Raw genomic sequence first — 24,743 nt, 5'->3', positions numbered from 1 at the left:
ACAGTATGTAGGCTTGTGGCTAAAACTGGTACTGCAATCACACAACTGGTGACCAATACACAACATGACAACATAAACATCAGTTGAGGGCTGCAACTCCACTTTTTAAATGACAATATCCTGGCCAGACCATTGTTGTGAGTGATATAAGTAGGACCCTATAAAATCCGTTTTATTTTTTCCCAAATTCTGTTTTATTTTTTCCCAAATTCCGTTTTATCCGTTTTAATTTTTGGCAATTATTTTTTTTACCCCTTACAGTTATTTTAGTCATAAAAATAGTGTGCCTTTAATGTTAATGATTAAAATGTAAATGATTTGGGGAAAAACTGGATAACACGGTTACTTAATGACTGTAAAACACGCATTTACACACGCACATACAAATGCTTACACACGCGCGCTCGCGCCCACACACACACACGGACGCACGCGCACACACACACATAACAGTTCTCCGGTCACATAAAAGTCATGTGAGACCTGCTCGGAACTAAGTGCTTAGCGTCGAATTTCTTAATTTTTTCGCTTCGCCATGGTTTCAGTGTTTTGGAGGCGGTCTGAAACGACGAAAGGGGGTGTGTCGCCCAGATTTACTTCCCCCGGTCTGCATTTCCCCCAGACATACTTTCGTCTCCCACACAAAAACATAATTTTATTCAAAATATGTAAAATTCTGTGAAATTCCGCGTTAATACTAAATTCCGTGTTAATTTGCCAATTCCGCGATTCCGTGATCGCGGAAATTATAGGGCCCTATATAAGTATTTGAAATGAAAATGATATCTTAATGTCTAGTGACATATCAGGGCCATTTTATGATTCATTGATATAAATGTCTTACATACTGTTCCTTTACAAGTTTTTGCCTGGCCAATGATAAAAAAGTTGAAAGGAAAAAAATCACTTAATTATCAATAAATGTATATTGTGGAAACAAGCAGCATGTTATTTTCCCCTGAACTTTTACATTCATAACTTTGCCCCTATATCTTGGTGATGTCCATAAAATCCATAGCTTTCACGCAGGATTTGGCTACTTTAACAATGTTAATGTCTGCCAAAATGCAGATTTTATGTGCTTTTTACAGAAGGACCACCCCCCCCTCAAAAGTTTTGTGCTTGTTTATTGGGCAGGCTTTGCTGTGAAAACCTGGCAACCAATGAAAATTCCCATGAAATGTCCAACCCAACAGCACAAATGATAAATCTAATATGTGTACATTAATTGTTTATGCACTCGTTAAAGCAAAATGTTTTGTATTGCAGCTGAAATGATGACAGAATACAATTGAGGTTTGTAGCGAAGACACATCATGTACTGTATATATATATATCTATATTTATATATAAAGCAGCAGTCAAATTTGCTTGTGGTTTTCACACATACACACACAGAAAACAATGACACACAAGGGGGGTGAGCTCAATGTCAGAAACCTTTCACTTCCCAGCAACATTTGGGTTTAATTAAATTTATAGTGTTTACTTGAAAGATCCAGACACTTCCTCTTCAGAGCGGAAATATCAACAAAATAACAATTAAGCCTGCAGTCAACAAAATAACAATTAAAGGTACCACCCAGCTATCCTGAGAAAATTGCTATTGGCCATTATTTGATAACAGAGCGAGACAAGATAAGACAAGTCCTGTTGTTTTTGAGACCAGCCAAACATGTCTGATAACAGCAAACCCTGTCAGCTACATATAAAACACACCAAAGTGGAAATTCAACATTCCTGACTTCACATTAATCCCATGAGATACATGTATTATTAGATGATGATGACCATTTCATGTCTCGTGCAGATAATGTCAAGACATCTGAAACAGAAACGTTGCAGCTGCCGAATGTAACTGCTTTAGTAACAGTGCTTCACAATATTAAACCAATGTTGTATTGCATGTGCCATGTAAGCATTACAGTAATATGTGCATGTACAAATGCAGGTTGAGTTTCATTACAGTAAATCTGCTGTTGCAGCTCTATACAGAAAATAAAGTGATAGATTTCCTTTAAAAATGACCATAATAGGGTCCTGTGTATGTTCTGTAGGTCTCTGTCGTTTATGTAAAAATGTACGCATGACTGCTTTCAGTATTTTTTCGGTGCTCTTCCTGTTATATCTACGGAGTCATGCAAAACTACAAAGTCTCATCAATGTTAGCTTTTCTCAGTAATGTTTCACTAAACAGCATCTGGTAGCTTATTGATAAAGTATTAAGTCACATTAGAATTATGTAACATTATAAGTGAAATATTTGCCATGATAAATAAATCAACACAAGATGAGAGAATGTAACCGTATACGGACAATGGCATGCGTAGTCAATCAATAACTTTAAGCAACATTATTAAATAATTCTCAATCCAGATTTTCATTTCTCTGCTTCTTGTCCTCTCAGTTAGGACTATTATATTACAGACCTTGTGTATCTGATGCTTAGAAAGACCAATTGAACGTAAAAGCATACTTCATTTCAAGTAGCATTAAAGGTTAAATGTGAAGTGTGTACTTTAATTCTGTATAATAATTTCTCTTAGCCCAGCTTATTATGCAATTAGCCATTTTTAAGTTAACTTTTACATTAATGGGTCAATATCACCATAAACTGCCTTTATATCCTCATGATTTCCAAAAGAAAGACATGGCTAGTCAACTGGCGGCCCGCGGGGCAAATTTGGCCCTCCAACCATTTTTTTCCAGCAAACTGGTCATCTTTGTCGGTCATAAACCGGAAGAAAAGTCGGAAAGGAGCTGCGCGGGGGGCCAACCATTTGAAAAAAGTGTGTGATTTTCAGATACAATTTGAGCTTTAGATGCATAAAAAAACAACTTGTGCGAGTACAGCGCTTGTGAGATGCCCGACCGGAAGTGATGTATTTCAATGTGCTCCAATCAAAACACTGTGTGCAAGGTGAAAATTAGTAATCCTTTTTTGTTTAACTTTATAAGTAACATCCTTTAAAAACGATTGATTACTGATAATTAAATTTTGAACTATAGATATACAGTATTTGTAGATTAAAGGCTCTTAAGCTGAAATGAGCTTCCTCCCATGTTGGCACGGAGTTACGAATTAAAATGACATTTCATTATGACTGCCACTAGGGGGCGAACTTCTACTGTCGTGTCCAAATGTAGTGTACAATGGAAAAGCGGTTTAGCTTATATATCTTTAAAATATAAAAAAACATGAAGTGTAATTTCAGTCATTAGGAGAAGACTATATGTTGTGAATACCTGAAATGTAACAATTTTTGAAAGTTAAACATTTATAAACAAAAGAAGATTAAGAGCTCTGCATTACAGTTAGTGCTATACAAAAATGTGTGTTGATTACTTTTTTGTGCAATGTTCATAGTTTAACTATTACCATTTGGCTCTTGCATTGTTAAACTGCAATTGTATTTAAAATATGAAAAAAGAATAGAGAAAAGTTTATAGTTATATAAGTTTTGCCCGCATCATATTTAGTTTTAAAATGTGGCCCTTGAAGAAGAGTAGTTGAAGTTTTGCAATTCAATTTATATTTGCTGTATATTAGACATTACGCTGTGAGACTTAAGCTCAAGCACATTTTATAAATGACCTGCAAGCAAACATGAGTAAACCACAAAAGATGTCATCCCTGTCATGGAATGATGATTATATACAGTGATTATATAATGTTGATCTGAAGAAAGATAATGTGTCCCTTTATAAACAACACATTTAAGTTATTGGAGAAAGTCTTTATATAGATTAAGAACGAAATTACTGCCAAAACATTCATTGCCCAATAAAATACGCAATATATTTTAATAAAATCAAGCAACCATTTAGCCAAAATTTCCAATAATACTTACTGGTCCTCATTTGTTTATTAAGAAATCAAGAAATCCGACACAAAATTTTGCTAACTTGATAAAATAATTGGTATATTTTCATAAAAATGTATATAGCCTATATTTCCCAATATCTTTTTGCCATCTCAACTCCACTTTCAGACCGATTCCTATCAAAACCTTCCCTTACAAACTGGCTGGTTTGTAAAGTATCAAATGATCATCGTTAAAACACCTGGAAGGCTTTGTAATGGGGTGGACAATGACAGGATGGACTTTTTGGGTAACGTTAGCATTTAATAAACACACTTGCAGTAAGCAAAGTGATTAACTGTTAAAGCTGACAGTGCACTGTTTACAATTTAACAAAAAAATGTGATGAATCAAGAATGATAAGTAATGATACTGTACTCGATGTGCATTATATGATTTAACCTTAACTGAACAAAGCCAGAATGGGTTTCAGTTGTGTTTTATCACAGAGTGGACATCAATTTCAGGAACACATGCAATATTATTATTATTATGATAATATATTATTACGAGAATAAATGAATCAAAATGACTTGTTTTATCAAATAAATACAGAAAGTAAATTGTATGTATTTTATCCACTTTTTACACTCAAAGTTAGCTGAGCAGTACGTGGGACATGCCAAAATCACATACAGTACATCCAGTCAAAAGAAATACACTATATTGACAAAGGTTTTGGGACACCCCTCCAAATCATTGAATGCAGGTGTTTCAATCACTTCCAGTGAAAGAAACTCTTAATGCTTCAACATACCAAGACTTTTTGGACCATTTCATCCTCCCAACTTTGTGGGAAGAGTTTGGGGATGGCCCCTTCCTGTTTCAACATGCGCAGTGCACAAAGCAAGGTCCATAAAGACATGGATGAGCAAGTTTGGTGTAGAGGAACTTGATTGGCCTGCACAGAGTCCTGACCTCAACCCAATAGGACATCTTTGGGATGAATTAGAGTGGAGACTACGAGCGAGACCTTCTCATCCAACATCAGTGTCTGGCTTTACAAATGTGCTTTTAGAAGAATGGTCAAAAAATCCCATAAACACACTCCTAAACCTTGTAGAAAGTCTTCCAAGAAGAGTTAAAGCTGTTAGAGCTGCAAAACTCCATATTAAACCCTATGGATTAAGAATGGGATGTCATTCAGGTTCATGTAAGGCAGGTGTCCCAAAACCTTTGGCAATATAGTGTAGCATAAAATTAGAAAAGCAAGACACTTAACCTTGTACTACTTATACATGTGTGTAAATGTTTGGCCATTTATAATAAAACCTTAGAGTTTCATTAGTTTGCATTTTGCTGAAGATAACTGATGAGGACACCAGATGCACTTTATAGTGATTTGGACCCAAATGTGGTAAACAACACTGCTAGAACCTATAAACCCATCTTAGCTTACAGCCACATGTCTTTCTAACAACAGGAGGGTGCACGTGTCTGCGTGACTTTTGTTATTCAGAACAACCAATAATGCAATCGTTAGCTTCACCCATAAACAAATCTGTCAAGGACAACACAAATGTTTCTTGAATCTTATTCTGCAAAGGTTTTCAGCGTCTGACTGCTTCCCATTACCGTAAGTGCAGATGAATAAATCTCTCAATGATGAAAAAAGTGAAGCAGCACAAATCTTTTCATCCTAGTTTCAATATTTGGTTATATTCAACTTACACGCATTAAACAGCATATCTCACCTTACATCAGTGAAGTGAAGCACAGTGTTTAATTCTTCCAACACCGAGTGTGTTTACATGCACAGAATAAGCCGGATAAATATCAAAAATCTGCTTATCATATAAACCTTTTTTTGTGGGTTTACATGCAAATCAATAAACCGGCTACGCAGAAAACTGCGTTTACATGGGATTTGGACCATCGTCAGGTTTCTAATAGGCAGTGATGTCACCACATATAGTACATACGCAGGAAATCTGTCTTAAGCTATACTTTTGTATCTCTTCTCTGTAAATGTAAAATGAGCTTTAATTTTCAGTTGATTTCAGCGCAGACTTTTATACGTTACTTTGCCTTTACTTCCGCGAGTGACGTTTATCTTTCATACGCAGAGACATGTGCACATGAACAAAACGGCGAGAAAGCCGGTTAAGGTGTTTACATGCAATGTGAAATCGGGGTAATGAGCAAAAAACTACATGTGCCGATCCAACACAATCTCCAAGGCAAGTCAAGGTATAGTCATGAAATATTTCATTTATTTATTCGTGTTCACGATTTTCCACTTAATGTTTTTTTCATGTCACTCAGCACTGTAAATAGGTTTTCGTTTCTGTAGTACGACTTTCTTTTTCGTGTCATTTTATGGACTGAGCAGTCTTGTGGTAACCAAACCAAAAAAATCTAACAATTTACTAAAACCCTCAATGTGAAGCACAGGTGCACTGCAGTGCTACAGATGAAACCGAGCCTGAAACTACGCTCAGCCAACCGGGACAGCATTATCTGTTTAAATAAAGTCTAAGTCAGAGCTTTTTTCTGGCCAGACTTATAAAGTGTCAACCCAACAGCTTTTATGTTAAATCCAGACACATTGATTTAAAGGGAACATTTCACAACGACTTCTTTAACATAAAAAGAATAATTTTATAATCAAAAAAGAATCAAAAAATAACATCAAATAAGTCTCTGGTGTCTCCAGAGTACATTTGTGAAGTTCTAGCTCAAAATACCGTATAGATAATTTATTATATCATGTTAAAATTGACACTTTGATCTCTGCACTAAATGACAGTGCCGTGGTTGGATAGTGCAGATTAAGGGGCTGTATTATCCCCTTCTGACATCACAAGGGGAGCCAAATTTCAATTAGTTAGTTTTTTCACATGCTTGCAGAGAATGGTTTACCAAAACTAAGTTACTGGCTTGATCTTTATCACATTTTCTAGGTTGATAGAAGCACTGGGGACCCAATTATAGCACTTAAACATGGAAATAGTCCGATGCTCATGATATGTCCCCTTTAAGAAAATGCACTGTAATTCTAGGTTTGACCTGCAAAGGCTGCCTTTATTTCACAATAGGCTTTATTTGTGCTGAGAGGGGACATTTACAATGCACCGATATTTATACTTTGCTGACTGGCAGAGAGATAACATCTTTAATGAAGAGTTGTGTGTAAAATATGTGTTTATTAGAAGAGGTCATTAACCCTCACTGGTATTCTGTCCAGAACTGTAAAGTAAACACGTTTATTAACAAAAAGTGTGAAACAAACATTTGACTATTTGCAAGACATATATGCCTAACCATGCCTCTGAACTGAAGCCTACATTATTACAAAACAGTAAAGAGAGATCCACTTTCAGTCATAGATTCTTAAAAGAGATTTCTTTTTACCTTTTTATAGTCCAACAAACATTTATTTAAGTGATCTAATTTTTATACAAACCAAAGGTGTTAATTTGCCCAATAAACTATAAATTTATTACAGTTTTCCGTAGCTCAGCACAGATTCCCTTACAAAAGTAACCATAGTTTTAATACACTAACCATGGTTTAACCATGTTTTTTTGTTGCACAACCATGGTTATTGTGTGGTAAGCATTGTTTAACTACAGTAACTAACTAACCATGCTATTTTGGTTTTAATTTTCGCGTTGGTTATAGTATGTTGTGAGTTCATATGCTGACATCAATAATTGTACATTATTATTAGATTATGATTAATCACGTGTTATTTTGTTATTGTAACATTGAGAGGTCAAAGGTTGTTATGCAGGCAAATGTTTCGTCGTATAAATGTACTGCGATCTGTCCGCTTCTCACGTGTTGCGACGTTTAAATAGTACATGAGGGAACTTCAATACGTGCAGTGACAATTATAATGCATTTATTGTTATTACATATATATGCCTTATCGTGGATAACTTTTCCACTCATGAAGCCCTGTTATCGAGTGGACTGTGTTATTAAACGAGCACTTACCCGACACGAGCATCCGTAGATCAGCTGTTCTCCTATGTCGAGTTTATCGTATATGGTCAGATCTCAACCGTATGCAGGCGGCAACGTGCAGTGTTTAAAAAGAGAGTAAATAGGAAGATGAAATCGAGGCTGAAGGTCTGCAGTATATAACATACCGGTCCGGTGGTACTCTGACTCTCTATTCAGCCCTCAGTCCTCCGCTACACTTCAAAGATGTGGAGGGGTGGAGTGACAGAACCCAGCAGCGATTGTTAAGTTGCGCCGCAATGGATCACGGGATATGTAGTTTCCGTCACTGCAACAAAATATGCTCGGGTATGATCAGGAGCTTGAATTTGTAGTTTTTTTTGTCAGCTGGTTGATACATACAATTATAATTTGGCATCAAAAACTATTCAAAGGAGGCTTAATAATGACTATATACCTTTAAATTACTGCAGGATGAAATGAAAGTTGGTTTAATTCAGCGTATGTTAATAGAAAATTATTGACGTTTCAAAAGATCCTGATCTATGTTGGGAAAATAACTTAAACAATGTATTTCTTATTCACTACTATTACAAACACATGTTCACAAATATACAACATAAATGACTTTATAAATCTACAGATAAGTCTACAATTGGTTTTAGAAACATACAGTAGCATCCAAAAGTGTCACTAACGCCTTCTGTTTTCTAAATGAATACCCAAAAGCCTTGTGTTTGACTTCCTGTTAAGCTTCTAAATTTATAACACAAGAAGCAACGACAGCAATTCTCAAATTTAACATTTGACACTGACACTGTAAAAACGCCTCCCATGTGGTTTTCACCCACATTGTTTGTTGTCTTGTGCTTGTTGCTTGGTTCATTTAGATTAAATAAAGCCGCTCCCGGTGGCATTTACTGACATTATTATTCTTGATGCTTAATAGGAAGTTCAGACCTCAACCCCAATGTTTAAATATAGTTTAATGTATCCACATCAATGCATTTATTATTATGTGATTCAGTAAAGAAACTGACTGGGTGTTGGTGAAATGACAGTGAGAAGATGTTTTCACACAACACCAGCAGTGTTACTAGTTACACCTTTCAAAAGTAATATTATTGCTTTACTCAATATTCCCAGCAAACAGTATTAGTTACTAATTACATTACTTTTCCTTTACACCCCATCAAAGTAATTGGGTAATTTTTGCAGTCTGTGAATCCATGAACGTTACAGATAAATTAAGAGTACAACTGACTCAAACTATTTTTTAAAACAACTTCTGTAATTTTATAAAGCAGTAACATTTAAAATAAAATCTGTAACAGTGCTCAAGCACGTGAACCAATGAAAAAGAGCTGGCTTCCTCCGTTGGTGACATTGTGACAAATAGTAATTAGTAACTAGCCATTTTTTGGGGTGATAATATTGTTTGGTATTATTACAATTACTATTATGACAATTTATTGTAATAATAATGAGTTTCACTAGTTACCAAGGAAAGTAATAATATTGCAGTATATATTAGTTACTAATAGTTACTGATCACCAGATGACTTGTTGGTTTCTTAGAACAGAAACATGATGATTTACATGAGAAAACCATTGTAGCCCATTGTTTCAGTAGTTGCTTAGCAATAGATGTACTACATAATATTATAACAATAAATAGCCCACAAATCTGAATACTGTGTAAGATAAAAATATAAAGTTACAGAGCAATTTTTCAAAGGAACACCATAACCACATATACAAATATTTTCTTTCATATCTTCTAGGCCAATCCCATTCCCAGCGGCACTTTATTTGATAAACACGATGTTCATGACCTGTCTGGTCTCATATGTTTGTATTACTGATGCTATGTTATTTTTAAGAGACAGTTATATAGCATATAATAATATTAGTTTTATATTTAAAACTAATTAAAAATGATGAACTAAACATTCCTTGACAACAGACTTATAAAGAAGTAGAAAGAGTAGAAAAAACATTATGTGATAGTCAAATAAAATAGGTGATAAAATAAAACTGAAACAAATTACAGCAGGGAAAAAGTAAAAGTTTCTTACTGATCAGAACATGTTTAATGAATCAAGAGATAAAACAATAATTTGTATTAATGGGCATTCATATGAGCAGAATCGAGACTTAATGCACTTAATGAGAACACATAAAATATATATATATATGGTTTTTATTACACAAATCCTTTGGTATTCGTTCAAGCAACAAATAAAATGGACTAAAGGCAATTAAGTCTTTATGCAGAATTTCTCGTCCTTATACAACCATACATTGTAAACATCCTAATACTCATTTAGGACTACGGTGTTTAGTTGAATTTTGCCTATAGGTTGAACACTATGGGGCAGTTTCCCGGACAGGGATTATCTTAAAACAGGACTAGGCCTTAGGTAAATTAGGAAATAGAACTATACTAGTCAACATTTGAAGTGGATCAAAACCGTTCATCAAAGTTGTCCTAAGACAAGAACGGGTATTGGGTATTGGTTTTAAGACAACTTTAAGGAAAGGATTTGATCCACTTCAAATGTTGACTAGTGTAGTTTTAACAATGCCTTAATAAAAACATTACTTGTGTGCATTTTGAGGCAAAACAAAGGGCACTGATGTATTTTAAGATATGTCAAGATGTTTTCAGTTTGGACAGCTCTTACATTTATTTTAGTCTAATAAAACTATACCATGAAGTGGATTGTAAAGCTGTGTCACATAAATACATCATCCACTCGCGCCATCTACTGGACATGTTCATTATCCTAAAAACAACAACTCAAGTCGTAATCATAATCGTAATTTTCACGTAGTTTGCTCCGATTAGCGCAGCTATGAAAACTGTATTATGATGTAGGCCTACAACATATTAAAAACCAACAACATATGAATTTGTAGTTTATAAACCTAAAACCACTAAAATATTTTTATACAAAACAGTCCTTGAATTTGAAACTATTAACATGAAAAGATCTACATATATCTATATAATGCTTTCACATGTACACGTGTTTTACACTTTTTTTTTTATTGAATATCATCAACAAGTATGAAATACATTTTTGTTCAATGCCACATGAACATGAGGTATTACTCACACATTGTTCACAAGTTATCAGAAAAGAAAATAGAGAAAAAAAATTACAAAAAATTTAGTATTTTTAAAATATATGTTTTCTGAGCTTTTTTGTTCTTAACTTTTTTCAAAGGGGTACTGTATAATTTGAAATCATTTATAAAATGTGACAGGTTTGGTTTACAAAGGACCCATTTTGTTTTGTGTATATGATTCTTTTCCCTGACCACAAAATTCACAAGCATATGAAATATTAAGCTTAAATCTTTCCAAAACATGTTTAACAGGATAAATTCTATGAAGAACTTTAAGACACCTCCTTAATTCGTGTTTTACACATCATATGTACAGGGCTGATACGTCATCATCAGGTCAAAGGGCATCTAGACAAAGATGGCGGCGTCCAGGGGAGCTGTAGTGTTAAAGACGGTCAAGAAAATAGCTGTACAGTTTTGCCCATTTGAATCTAATGTCCGCTCTACAAGGTAATAATATTACACATATATTCATTTTTATTCAATTTGTGTTAAAGCGGATTGTTTACTAACGTTAAAATGCATGCACGATTTGTTCTGTAGGAGCTCTTCTTGTAACGTCAGTCACACATGGACAAATTGTACATCATTGTGTTTCTCAGTTTATGGTCAATTATAATATTTATTGCGTTTTTAAAGCAACACTGTATAGTTGGACTCATAATATACATCATGCAATTTAGGAGTAACGTTACGTAAAGAGTTAAGCTAACGTTACTAAGTTATGTGCTTATGGTGCTTGTAAATAATAATAATATTGTCGATAATAAGAGAGTGTACTGTTGTTATATTAATTCTGTTTATGATACCGCCTAAAAACTGTGCAGATTATTGTCGAATTGTTGAATTTTATATCTTCTCTAACAATAACTCGTTCAAACATTGAACTTCTGGCGCCCCCTTCAGGTGAAATGTAGTAACTGCAGCAGACTTGTAAAGTCGTGTTGGAAAACAAATGCACTGCAAATGCAATTCGCCTATTTTTAGTACTTAATAGTAGTCGAAATTAGTACTATAGGTTCCACTTCTTTCCATGCACTTCTCAAGGTTTATACTTTTGCCTAACAAAAACAGTACATACCTTCAGTGCTAAATTGAACATGATCATAGTTATGCTTTTCATTATGGCCAGACTATGGGAATCAAACTTTTCTTTGGATGTGAAATTTTAAACGCATGTAATCAGTACAGTTTTCCTTTGGTAAAGGCTTTTATGCCATTGCAATTTTATTGGAGTGAAATAGTTGGCATTTACATGCTCATCATACTCTGCTCTTTTGGCTTTTTTTAAAGCTAATTTGACTAGGTCATTGTCTTTTCTGTCCTAAGCTGTCCAGTGTACTTATTGAAGTTTTTTAGTTTGAAAATTCCTTCTGAAACACCCACACTTCAAGGTCTTTTTTAGGGGATTTGCCACACAAGCATCATTTTCAATCAGCTATCATAATGCTTATGATTTTGTCAAGTGCAAAGAACCTGACAGGTTTGCTTCTTTCCGACAGAGAGTTTCTCTTCATGGTTGGCTCTGATAAAGCCAGATCCTCAAATATGAACTGTGAAGTTGTCACAGAGGTGAAGCATGACCGATCAGAGCCTCTGATAGACATCACATTCTGTAAGTGAAGTTTACTGACGTTTCAATAATATGATGCGGTGTCATTTTTGATGTGTGATTCATGGTCTTTGGCAGTGGATGGAGAAAGGCTGGTGATGAAAGGATCCAAACTAACCACACAAGAAATGCTGTCAGCACTACAGACCCGCTGCAATGCTAAAGACCCTCAAGCAAAAGACAAGAAATAGTCTGCTGAAATAGTATATTTCTATGTAAATACTGTATGTGTGTGTGTTTTTGTATCCAATAAACTTATCTGAGACGTAATCGTGTGTTTGAGGTACTTTTGCATCTTTCTTTAGAGATTAAATGACCTGACCAGATTCTCACAGACACACGGCTGTCATATTTATCCATTGTCCATCTTCAATATACATTACCTGGGCCATATATGGGCCAATTCTACTTGACATCTAAGAAAATAATACATTACTATTTAACTATAATGTTGTATTAAAACACATGGTTTTATCTATAGACCCCTTCAAGGTTTGTAAACACATTGAATGATTATCGGTGCGCGCGCAGCACGGGGTCGAACTGTTCATACCATTTAGGCTTTATAATTTAATCTAACAGTGCTGAAAAATGATGACTTACCTCAAATGAAGTGAGCACTACAAACACAAGCCTCTTCGATCTTTGCATTGTCCCAGTCTGCACGTTAATTGCTTGCAGACGCAGATGTTGTATTTTTTTTGTTTTTGAGATTCTGCATGAATCGCGAAAACTTAACGGAAGACCTCGTGCGATTTTCACAGCCCACGACGTAAGTAGGCATTTTTGACGATACCGAATAATACGCAACTCAATCAGCTGTAATGACTTTTCTGACCCCGACATGCGCAGTGGGAACAGCCTGTGACGTGAACCGTGAAGGGGTCTATAGAAGAGTTGTTTCGTGCACAGTATATTAATGCTTACAAGCATGTTATTATACGCATTATAAACAAAATATGTAATGCTTGTGGATCAATGAAAGTTAAAGGTTTGTATAATAATAAAAGTTTTACACTTTTAAAAATAAAGACTTTTGAATATAAATGTTCTAAAAGAGGCAGCAATGCAACAAAAGAAACATTTTTGGTTCGCCAATCCCTACTGAAAAATCCAGCATAAGCTGGTAGCTGGTTTAAGCTGGTCCTCCCAGCCTAGCAAAGCTGGTGCGTCAGCTGATCTTCCAGCTAGACCAGCTTAAAGAGTGACCAAAACATGTACAGCTAGACCAGTTTGCTGCACCACCAATATCAGCTAAAACCAAGCTGGAGACCAGCTCACCAGTTTATGCTGGTCTTAGCTGGATTTTTTAGTAGGGATAAACCTTTTTAAAAAGTCAAAGGGTCTTAAATGTGACAAGTACAACAGATGAGATCTTTATGGCACCATCCAATACGTCAGCCAAAGGCATTTTTAAAAGCTTTATTTTAAGCGTCTATCCATTTGTGTGATCTTTGTGATGATTATCCTCTGCCCCAGTGAATGTTTTTTGACCGTGAATATTGCCAGCACCCTTCCCCGAGTTTGGGGTGGGAGGACGAGGAACTCCACAGAGTGACGTGAAATGATTTGATTGGCTCGTCGAATGATGCACGTGCTGGAGAAGGGATTGAAAAAGCCCGCAGTCATGAGATGCGCGATCATCGGATGAAAATCTCGGCTCAGAGTTGTGTGATACAGGACGACATCGTTTTAAAAGATGGTTGAGAAATTCGTGGGAACATGGAAAATGACCAACAGCGAAAACTTTGACGAGTACATGAAGGCACTGGGTATGTTCATCTCGTGCAAAAAAATAAGACCTCTAAAATATTTGCGCGTATTTTCTAATGCAAACGAGTTAAACAATGCAGAATAAATGTAAGAGTATATTTAAAAGTTGTACATGTGCATTATTTGGTAACACTTTATAGTAAGGGTCCACGAATCATGAGCTAATGCCTAAATTATGTCTTACTAATGCAGTTAAGGCATGTAGCCTACATGACTCAAAACATGAATTCATTGTTAATACATAAACTAACAACTAAAACTATGTCATGTTGTACTTAATGATTAGTTTATGTTTAGTACATGCCTTCACTCAATTATGTCTTGGTTCATTATAATTCATGGATCCCATTTTCTTTTTTCAGGTGTAGGTTTCGCAACTCGTCAGGTGGGAAACAGGACTAAACCAAACCTGATCTTATGTGTGGATGATCAAGGGTTAATATGTATGAAATCACAGAGTACCTTTAAAACCACTGAGATTAAATTCAAACTCAATGAAGCTTTCGAGGAGACCACTGCAGATGACAGAAAGACAACGGTTTGTAAAGACATTATTGGAAGATATCAATGATATGATGAAGTTGAGCTCTTTATGATATAAAGTTAATGGACTTCTCTCTGTTTTCGTCATCAGACCGTCATGAGTCTCGAGAACGGGAAACTCGTGCAAAAACAGACCTGGGATGGCAAAGAGACGACGATAGAGAGAGAGATCACTGATGGGAAATTAATAGCTGTAAGGAATCTCTTTCATTTTAAACGGAATATTTTTAAAATACCAACCGTAAACCCAAAGTATAGCACTAAAATGTATATTTTGCATTACATTTGCTTAAGCCTAAACATAATGCATTGCAATGTAATTACATTTAGAGAGTTTGGATTATTATAAAACTTAGATTTTTGTATTTTATTTTTAAATGTAACATACTTCTGTTACAGATTATATAATATTTATTAAATACCTATTACTGAGGTCTAAAGTTACAAATGTTGAGAGTTATAACACAGAAATATAACTGTGTTATAAATTATTTATTTACAAAAGAGATGAAACCTTGCATTGTGTCCAGCATTGTTTCTGATGGTAATATTCCTCTTTGTTTTTCTTTTTACAGAAATGCGTAATGGGTGATGTTGTTGCTGTAAGGACATATGTGAAGGAGTAATGAAGTTATCCAATCAGGATTTAAAGATCCCAGGCTCAGTTCAATGAGCACAAAGCCAAAATTATTTCTCTCTTACTGAAAATCCCCATTTATTTTTGACACCGAAGCAATTGCTTGCTGACCATTTTCAAATGCATTTATTGTCAGTCTTTATGGTGCTTTGAATAAAATTGTTTTTATTTGACTTTAGCTTAGTCGTTGTATTATTGATCCCAGCTATTTCAATGGGCTTAGAGATTTTGCTCAAAAATTTTCAGAATTTTTTTTCACTTTTCCTTTACAAATGTAAAATAATATCTGTTTTGTGCAGCTCATATCAGTTCATTTCTCAGTAATTTGTTTCATGACAATCTCTTGAGTTATGCTGACACAAAGGCAAACAGCAACAGTCATTGGGATTTCTAAAAGCATTTAAAGTTAAATTACATTATTTCAAGAGGTACTTTTTATTTAATTTCTTATGTGCTTAAAGATTTAAATCTAAACTGTGTATATAGTGACATCAAATTGCACTGAACCTGTGAAGAAATAAAATGACTAAATTATTTACACAAACAGCACATGAGCACAAAACAACACCATTGATGAGAGCAGACAATACCAGAAACATCATTTAAATAAACTAAATACAAATACATTGTACTGACAGTTATACATTTATATTACATATTTATAAGTATACAAAAATCTGGAGGGCTACTTTTTTAAAAACATTTTGTTTCACTTGTTAATTTTATTTTATTGTACTTGTTGATATGTTTTATCATTGTTTAAAATGTTAACATACGTAAAACAAGCCAAACTGATTAAATAAATATTCAAATTGAGGCTATTAATAAAATGTGCTTTGGCAGGCAACTCACAAACTCTGTGCGGGCAACAATGTTGGAAAGTAATTGTCATTTATAAATGGATTCACTGTAACTTAATCATTTGTTAAAAATGTAAAAATCTTTGCCTGGGATATTCAAAATACTGCACCATCTTCTACATTCTGCTCCAGTGTCCTTGTTCTCATTATAGTGTACATCAGCCCTATGAGAAAGACAACAAGAATGTAAAAAACATGTTCAAGTGATCTGTGCTGAAGGTTAAAAGGAGGATATGTATTTCAGTAAAACATTTCCCTTTTTTGAGCATAGTTTGAACAAAACTGGAACACAGTGAGTCCCAGCAGACTCGTTGCCTTTGACCCACACAAAATGTAAAGTATGTTTTATCAGCGAGCGCTCCCACTCCCAGGACAGGAAAATCTCTGAGATACGCTGATAATAATTGACTGCAAAAACAGCTGAAACAGGTCATGGGCCAGCTTTCTCTCTAATCACTATTCAATGAAAAACAATGCCTTTTCCTATCTGCAACAGATCTATTTTGCACAAAGTTTACCGGCTATACGGCGGCACTGGAAATCCATTAAATCTAGAAGTAAGGCCGTTTCTATTGTGTTCCCCCTTCCCAGCGTCCTCCTAACAAATCCTATGGTGCTTTATTTCTGATGTGTTGAATTGAGTCACGTTCACGCTGAGATCAGAGGTTCAGAGCGTATGGAGTGATAAAGATGTTTATTATCATAACAAAGCAGCTCAGAGATGTTAGATGAGGACTAACAAGTTACAGGTTTCTTATTGTTTGCGATACCTGAATGAAAGCCTCATTTTCATGTCAAAATGAAATAAATGGGTTCAGTTTTGTCATTTCTTTGCCACACATCTATCAGTTGCTCAAAGACATGCAACACCAAAGTTCTGGGTGAACACGCATATGCATCATAGATCACTTCAGATAAAAACTTGTAAATGTAAAAGCTGTAATGTAAGAGATGAGGTTGTAGAGATTCTTCATGATGGAAAAAACAACAAACAGAGTCTTTAAAGTCTGTGTATTGCATTATGGGTGTGCACACCACGCGGGATGTCTCAGTATTGTGTATCAGACACATTCACAGGGGTCCGGTCCTAGTGTGTTGACCTGAGGACTGTTTTGCTTGCCCAGATAACACTGCAGGAATGATATCATATCCTTTGAGTAACATCTGGAAAACTCCACAGCAGGACACCGATCGCGCCCTTCCGCTCGCTTTCCTTGGAACATTGGAACGGACAATACCTTCACACAACCATCGGCCTGCGACGGAGACCGGAGCCAACAGTCTCTTTCCGATAAAACCACTTCTGTTGTTATTCAGATATCAATAACTGCACCTTTACACATCACTGGTGCGGTTTTCAACTGATAACTTTTAATAAGTCACTTAGCGTGTCAGCCTATGTGGTATAATTTGTCAATTCGTTTCGGTACAGTAGTGCATGTGCCTGTTGCCCAATGCTTTGATTTACAAATCGACATTCGCCGGCAAAGGGTTTTCAAGTTCGCCCGGTGGAAATCTGGGTTGCTATGGGTGAAGATTAATATCAGCAGGGGCTTCTGAGAGGTCTGTTGCTATGCAACTAGAGTCTGGACTCCAAATCCTGCTTGGAATACAGAAAGATGTATTGGTCACTTAAGGGTGGACATTAGTCCAGATTAATAACAGGTTTTTAAGGGATGAGGGCTGCAGTGTTTGACCTTGTGATTTATTACTCTTGGGAAGTGGCTGCAAATCCAAGATTTTTCCAAGAAGTCTAAAGATTTTTCAAATGAATCATGTAACAAATAGGACAGAGTGTGCACTGATGTCATAATAGTTCAGCTCATAATCTATTTTTGACTGCAATTTAAAACTCGTATCTATAGTATAGTTCATGATGAAAAGGTCAGGATCCTAATGCAAGTCAGAAGTTTAATACAGTAAAACAAGACAATACAAAGAAATACCACTGAACTGACAAAAGTCAACTGAAAAGCTGAACAAATAAACTACAAAGGACTACAAGCACAAGACAGGAAACAGGAACTCGAAATGCAAACTAAAAGTCCACAGAACAATCATAATAAATAACGCCATACATTTCAGTTTTTTCTTTACAAAGTTATCAAAAACGAGTAAAGTATGAATCTTTAATGTGGTGGATGTGTTAGGTTCTGGATGAAGAGATTTTCTTCTCTAGATTAGTTTGATCTGTAATCTCAGTATGGAGTCTCTATAGAGTAAAACATCAAAGAGACACAGATGTTTAACCTACAGACAGTACAGATGGGCTCAGCTCCTCTCTCACCCCCATATCTCAAATCTGTGTGTTGCCTAAACCCTCTTCCAATGGTCCAATTTCTATACAGTGCAGGACTATCACCAAAAAATCTTTTGTTTGAAATGCAATCTGAAATGTAAAGTGGCTGCCTCGCTGCCCAGTAAGTCTTGAGATAAATAGAATATCATGAAGAAATGAATTATTTCACACAATTAATAAAGCCATGCCAATATTTATTGACTTGTGTTTATGCATTTGACACATGCTTTTATCCAAAGCAAAGTATGTGTTTCCTGGTTTCGAATGACCTTTGCACAATGCTCTACACTGTAAAAAAATGTCTATAGAAATGACACTATTACTGTCAGCTGTTTGCCAGTAACTTACTGTAGATTTAAATGTATGTTATTTACTATAAACAGTTTGTTCAAAGTTAAATGAACATTAAACATTAACAAGTTTTTGTCTTTACAGAATAAAACTAAAATAACAGCCTCAACGTACATTCACATTCACGCGACTAGCAGAGCGACACGATCTCATTGATTTCAATAAAAGCTCTGCGGCATCCGGCGACACGAGCGACATTGACCGTTGATGGCTGGATGGGTCGTGTCCAGTCACGCGACAAAGGCCCTGTCCCAAATGGCACTCTCCAGACTTGTGGTCCTCCTCAGAGTCCACACTTTGATGACTTCATGTAGTGCAGACTTTAGGGACCCTTGATGCAAGTCCACGTAGGTGCACCGGAGTCGTAATTTGAGACAGACTCGAGGGTCACGCCAGAAATAGGTAGAGAAGTTGCCCGTCAGTGTGAACTCCTCCCTTCCGTCGTCTGGTTGGTCTGATTGCTCTTTCGCAAGGACTGCAGCCAAGGGTGCAAAGGTGGCGCTGATGAGCACACTTCGAAGCGTAAAAATTATGGTACACCCATCCAGAGTTCACGTCATCCGTCTCTCGTCAGTTACCAGAGTAGATGTTACTTATTTGTTTATGACAGCCAGATATAGAAACGCCTCTTTTGAAAGAGATGAGCGACATACAGCGACTTAGGCCCTGTCCCAAATGATGCATTACATGTAGACTTTCGGCCTCGTGGCCTTAAAATGCGCGTGCTCGTTTAGTCTACGAGTCCGTAGGGTGTCCCTTCTATCATTTTGAAGTGTGCTCCTCAGCGCCACCTTTGCCCCCTTGATGCGGTCTTCACACATTTTACCAACCCAGAAGTCCTTGCGAAAGAGAAATCAGACCAATCAGATGACAGATGGGCAACTTCTCTTCCTATTTCTGGTGTGACGCTCGAGTCTGTCCCTCCGGTGCAACCACGTGGACTCGCATCAAGGGTCCCTAAAGTCTGCACTACATGATGTCATCAAAATGTGGACTCTGAAGAGGACCACAAGTCCACACTGTGCCATTTGGGACAGGGCCAAAGTCGCTTATAATGTGAATGTACCTTCATGCAAAGCATTCTGGGAAACAAAATCTGAAGGAAAAAACTATAAAGGTTGATGAGGATTTCTGGTTCCCAGAATGCTTTGCATGAAACTGTTTTTATAGATTTTTTCTGTAAAGTTTAATGTTTATTTAACTTTTTAACAAACTGTTGCCAGTAAATAACATACATTTACAGTAAGTTACTGGCAAACAGCTGGATAATTACAGCACATTTTTTACATTGTAGCAGTTGAGCTACAGGAAAACTGTAACAGAAATATTGACACTGCCTGTTTCTTCTTATATGGGAAAACTGACATTTATAAGGAAAATACTCATTATCAACCATCCACCAAACTGCATGAGCCAGATTATAGGATAAAGAGAGAACAGTCTATTGTATGTCTTCAAAATGAGATGAATGGATTTAAGACGGGATGTTATGTAAACTTTGTATTCGTACATATCCTCTCAATCTCTTGGCTGTGGAGATTTAACTTATTATTTTAGGCTGCAGTTCAGGATTTGGAACACTGTTAATCTTCTCATTCGGGAAGAGATTTGGAATTCTGCTTAGAATTCCTGTTAAATATAACATCACGGCACAGATAAGATGATACGCACGTTGGAGTTAAACTTTACTCCCATACGATCCATCTCATCTCTGAAGTGTGAATTTAAGGCCACTGAGATCTCTCACACACAGTTACCTCATATACCCCGACATTAAAGCTCTGGAAATACTGGCATCCTGAACTTTCTCCGTCTCCATGATCTCTGCTTTGAACTGATGATCAGTTTCGATACATGTCAAGTACCTTTCCTGTTGGGGTGGATTTGATATGTGACATGTTTTAATTCCAGTGAATATAAATAGAGATATTTGCCTATGGGTTTTTATTTTCAAGATCATGAGTCTAGACGACAATTGTTTTGTTAAATTATTTTTAAAGACGTACTTCCACATGCTGTTGAGGAAAGATAACAGCGGTTTGTCACAGGAAATAGGAAGCAATAAGTTATACGGCGACCTTTTTTCTTGCTGCTGACTTGTAAACAAACCCTGATGATTGTGCTCGTATTTAACCTGAAATATGAAGACTTATTAATATGAAAGTTTGGGTTTTCTAAGAACTCAGCTCTGATGGATGTTATTACACACTTACACTACAAGTGCTCTGTGGCCAAAACATCATCTATATCTGGAATACAAAGCAGCTTTGAAGTCAAGGCCGTTTGCCTCGTGTCTTTGTCTGCACACAGCTGCAAGTACAGCAAACAAACATTTTCAATAGGTCAGAAGTTCTGGAGTGCTTTATGGCTTTTCCCACGACTAACGTTTGATCTAGAAAATGCAAGGGGGAAGTGTGTGTCTCGTGTGATTGGACAGACAGACCACATATAGAGCTCTGACTGTGTGTCAGTGAAAGGAGAATAGTGGGTGGTATATAAGCTATGAGGCCCGGCTCCTCGCGCATTAGTCTTCACGCGGATAATGCTGACATAATTAACTTAATGGGTTTTTGGTGTGCACTGCAAATAACTGTGCTAAAGGGAATCTGAACGTTTTAAGTTCTCAGGCGGGGCACAGATGTATGCAAGCAGCTATCATACAAAAACTAAAAAGCTGACAATCAGTTTTTTTCTTTTTGTTATTTGGTAGTTGACACAAAATACTTTTGTAAAGTTGACCTGTCCTGTGACGTGATGTGCAGTTTTTTTCACATTGCAGGATCAATGTCAACGTCACACATGACACATATACTCAAGGTGCACAGGTCATGAATAAATAAATTATAACAAAAATGCCATTTTTTAAAAATGTGATTAAAATGTAAAAAAATTGACCAAATGGAGATTGTATAAACCTAAAATATCTTTTTTTCTTTCAAATATACTTGATGCATTTTAGATGCAACAGGAACATACAGTATATATTGTCTCAAAAAAATCAAAAAGTGTGTATAAATGACTTTCACAAGAGCTACTGTAACACCATGATTGTGACATCACATGACTTCACTGGTTCATTACACACCGTTTCTTTCCTAACATCAACGTAGAATTGTGGCCAAAAAAGCAGAATAGCACTTTGCAGAGTTTGCAAGTTTAAGATAAAATCTTTATGTCAGCATCTGTGAATCAAGCAATGTGCACATTTTCATGGCCATTATCAAACTATAGACATTCACTGCAAATATTTCTATCTTATTTTTGTGCCCCATTTGATAGTGTCCATAATGTTTTAATCAAACCTCTTTATAAGATGCCTTTATATCTAAAATACATTCATGTTTATAAGTGCTTACTTTTAACTGGGGGAGTTTCTGCTTTCACTATTCAGATGTGAGGACAGTGGGAATATATCCGTGGGAATAAACTTGAAGCGGATACTGTGAAATAATCCAAGAAATGTACAATGAAATGAAACATTTAACAGGCCTTTCATTTTAGATATCAGTCAGTGTCACAAAGGTCAAAGAAAGACTGGCGAGACTTTTTCCCTCAATCCTCCCTGAACGCTTAAACTGCTGACACAATCTCAAGTACACTATAGTAAAGTTCAAGTAAACAGTCACCAGCAATCTTGCTTTCTTCTTTTTAAATGCATGAACCTCTTGTGTGACTTTGAATATGGTGATAATCTGTCTATCGACAGTAGACAGACAGACAGAAACACCTCATTCATAATCCTCAGGTTTCATGGAAGTCAGCGTTTGTTAGATGCTGCTTTTATTTCAGCCTGATTATTTCTGTGCTAGCTGTCTGATGTCCTGTCAGGGATGATCAGCCTCACACGGGCCGATTCTGTTACGCCTGATGGCTTCCATTCATGACCCAGCACAGTCACCAGACCGGCCAGACCCAGACCTCACTCACAGACCCAGAGCAGCCCAGTCAGCAAATACACCACCAGCATTCACATCTGGCTCTTTATATACACTTTTGAAAAATGCTCTCAAAACATTTACATTTGAGAATCTGGATTACGTTTATCCCGATACCATCTTTTTCATTATTCAGACTTTTTATTTTTAATTATTTATATGCTAGTCACAGACCATGAAGAAAACACGAAATAGGAACAGGTGTATGAGATCATTTTACTTAAAAAAGCTTTACACAATGATTAAATGTGCTTTGCTTTACTCAATATAATATCCATCATTCATATATATCTGAAAATATCAAAAAGTGTGTTTAATCGAAATTCAACCTGATGTGTTTGCTTGCAAAATCAATCATGTTAAAGACATTGGCGACACCTTGTGGTGATTTAAAATACTTTTGAAACTATTAGTCCAAGATTTAAGATTTAAAAGTAATACTTTTAGTTTTGCATAGTCTCCAAAATATAATAATAGATTAAAAATATATAGTAACATTTTATTTAAATATGTGAATGACTTGAATACTGCATTATTTCTTGAACAAGGTTTCAAGGTCCTGAATTGGTTGGCTGGTTTAAGGCTGGGAGATTAGCGGGATGTCCAGAAATATCATAAACAAATTACTGCTTATTCCCATTTAGCCAGCAGGTCCTTTAATAAATAAACCTGTTACAGGTTTCCAAATAGATCCTGCAAGCTGCAACTAGTAAAAAACAATTTAAATGAAATTGGTAATTTTGTTTTTTAGTACAAAGTATTGTACTAAAGTTAACTTCAAGCCTGCAACTTTAAACGTCTATCTTCTGTGTCTATATGTGATATTAGAAATAATATGCAATTATTTCCTCACATAGGCTAATATTGAGATAGCAAGACATAACCACTATTAGAGACAGAGCGCAGCGCGTCACAACCTGAAAACCACGCCCACCGGGGGGAAATCAATCCAACAGTCTCCATTGACTTTGTATTGCAAAAGGCCGCCTCCTTGTCATTTCTGGCTTATAACAAAAAACTGAACAATGCCCAAAATCTGCCCTGGGACAACATGCACAGCTAACAAGCCAAAGAACACAGAAACAAGCCTTTACAAGCTGTCGAGCCGCAAAACCCAGTCTTCAAGGAGAACAAAGTGGATCGCCGACTACGTTTCCCCCTATAGAGACAGAGCGCAGCGCGTCACAACCTGAAAACCACGCCCACCGGGGGGGAAAGCAATCCAACAGTCTCCATTGACTTTGTATTGCAAAAGGCCGCCTCCTTGTCATTTCTGGCTTATAACAAAAAACTGAATAATGCCTAAAAGCTGCTGTGTGACAATATGTACAGCTAACAAGCCAAAGAACACAGAAATAAGTTTTTATAAGCTGTCGAGCCGTAAAACCCCGTCTTTAAGGAGAATAAAGTGGATCGCCGATTACGTTTCCCCCTATTGGACGCAGTTTTACTAATAGGAGTACTATGAAAAGTTGCCTGTTTCCATTTCTGTGTCTGGACGCTCATTTTTTGAGGTCGACAGCTTATAAAAAATTATTTATTTATTTTTTTGGCGTGTTAGATGTACACCTTGTCACACAGCAGCTTTTAGGTATTATTCTGTTTTTAAGTTTAATCTGTAAATAAGTCTTTATAAGCTGTCGACCCCAAAAAACGAGCGCCTAAAGACACAAAAATGGATACAGGCAACTTTTCATAGTACTTCTATTAGTAGAACTGCGTCCACTAGGGGGAAACGTAGTCGGCGATCCACTTTATTCTCCTAAAAGGCTGGGTTTTACGGCTCGACAGCTTATAAAAACTTATTTCTGGGTTCTTTGGCTTGT

General features: G+C 36.2%; 3 protein-coding genes across 4 annotated transcripts in view; 2 read left to right on the top strand and 1 right to left on the bottom strand.

Annotated features, from left to right (window-relative positions):
- pag1 (phosphoprotein membrane anchor with glycosphingolipid microdomains 1) overlaps positions 1-8,045 on the bottom strand; it is a 64,335-nt gene extending 56,290 nt beyond the window's left edge. Inside the window, exon 1 of one of the 2 annotated variants that reach the window (XM_055219759.2) lies at positions 7,806-8,045. The gene's annotated coding sequence lies outside the window, so the exon portion shown is untranslated. The remainder of the gene's footprint in view (positions 1-7,805) is intronic. The other variant, XM_055219761.2, reaches the window with a different exon arrangement.
- A 3,166-nt stretch (positions 8,046-11,211) lies between these two features.
- mrpl53 (mitochondrial ribosomal protein L53) lies at positions 11,212-12,789 on the top strand. The gene is made up of 3 exons (XM_055220513.2): positions 11,212-11,357; positions 12,410-12,522; positions 12,598-12,789. Exons 1-3 carry the CDS (start codon positions 11,266-11,268, stop codon positions 12,708-12,710), a joined length of 318 nt encoding a protein of 105 aa, XP_055076488.1. The 5' UTR covers positions 11,212-11,265; the 3' UTR covers positions 12,711-12,789.
- Positions 12,790-14,133: 1,344 nt separating this feature from the next.
- On the top strand, positions 14,134-15,645 carry fabp4a (fatty acid binding protein 4a). The gene is made up of 4 exons (XM_055220512.2): positions 14,134-14,291; positions 14,655-14,830; positions 14,927-15,028; positions 15,411-15,645. Exons 1-4 carry the CDS (start codon positions 14,219-14,221, stop codon positions 15,459-15,461), a joined length of 402 nt encoding a protein of 133 aa, XP_055076487.1. The 5' UTR covers positions 14,134-14,218; the 3' UTR covers positions 15,462-15,645.
- Positions 15,646-24,743: the final 9,098 nt, after the last annotated feature.

The sequence above is a fragment of the Misgurnus anguillicaudatus genome, chromosome 20 (assembly GCF_027580225.2).
Source record: "Misgurnus anguillicaudatus chromosome 20, ASM2758022v2, whole genome shotgun sequence".
NCBI lineage: Eukaryota > Metazoa > Chordata > Actinopteri > Cypriniformes > Cobitidae > Misgurnus > Misgurnus anguillicaudatus.
The sequence above is the reverse complement of the archived record's forward strand: the minus strand, read 5'-3'. Positions and strand labels throughout refer to the sequence as shown.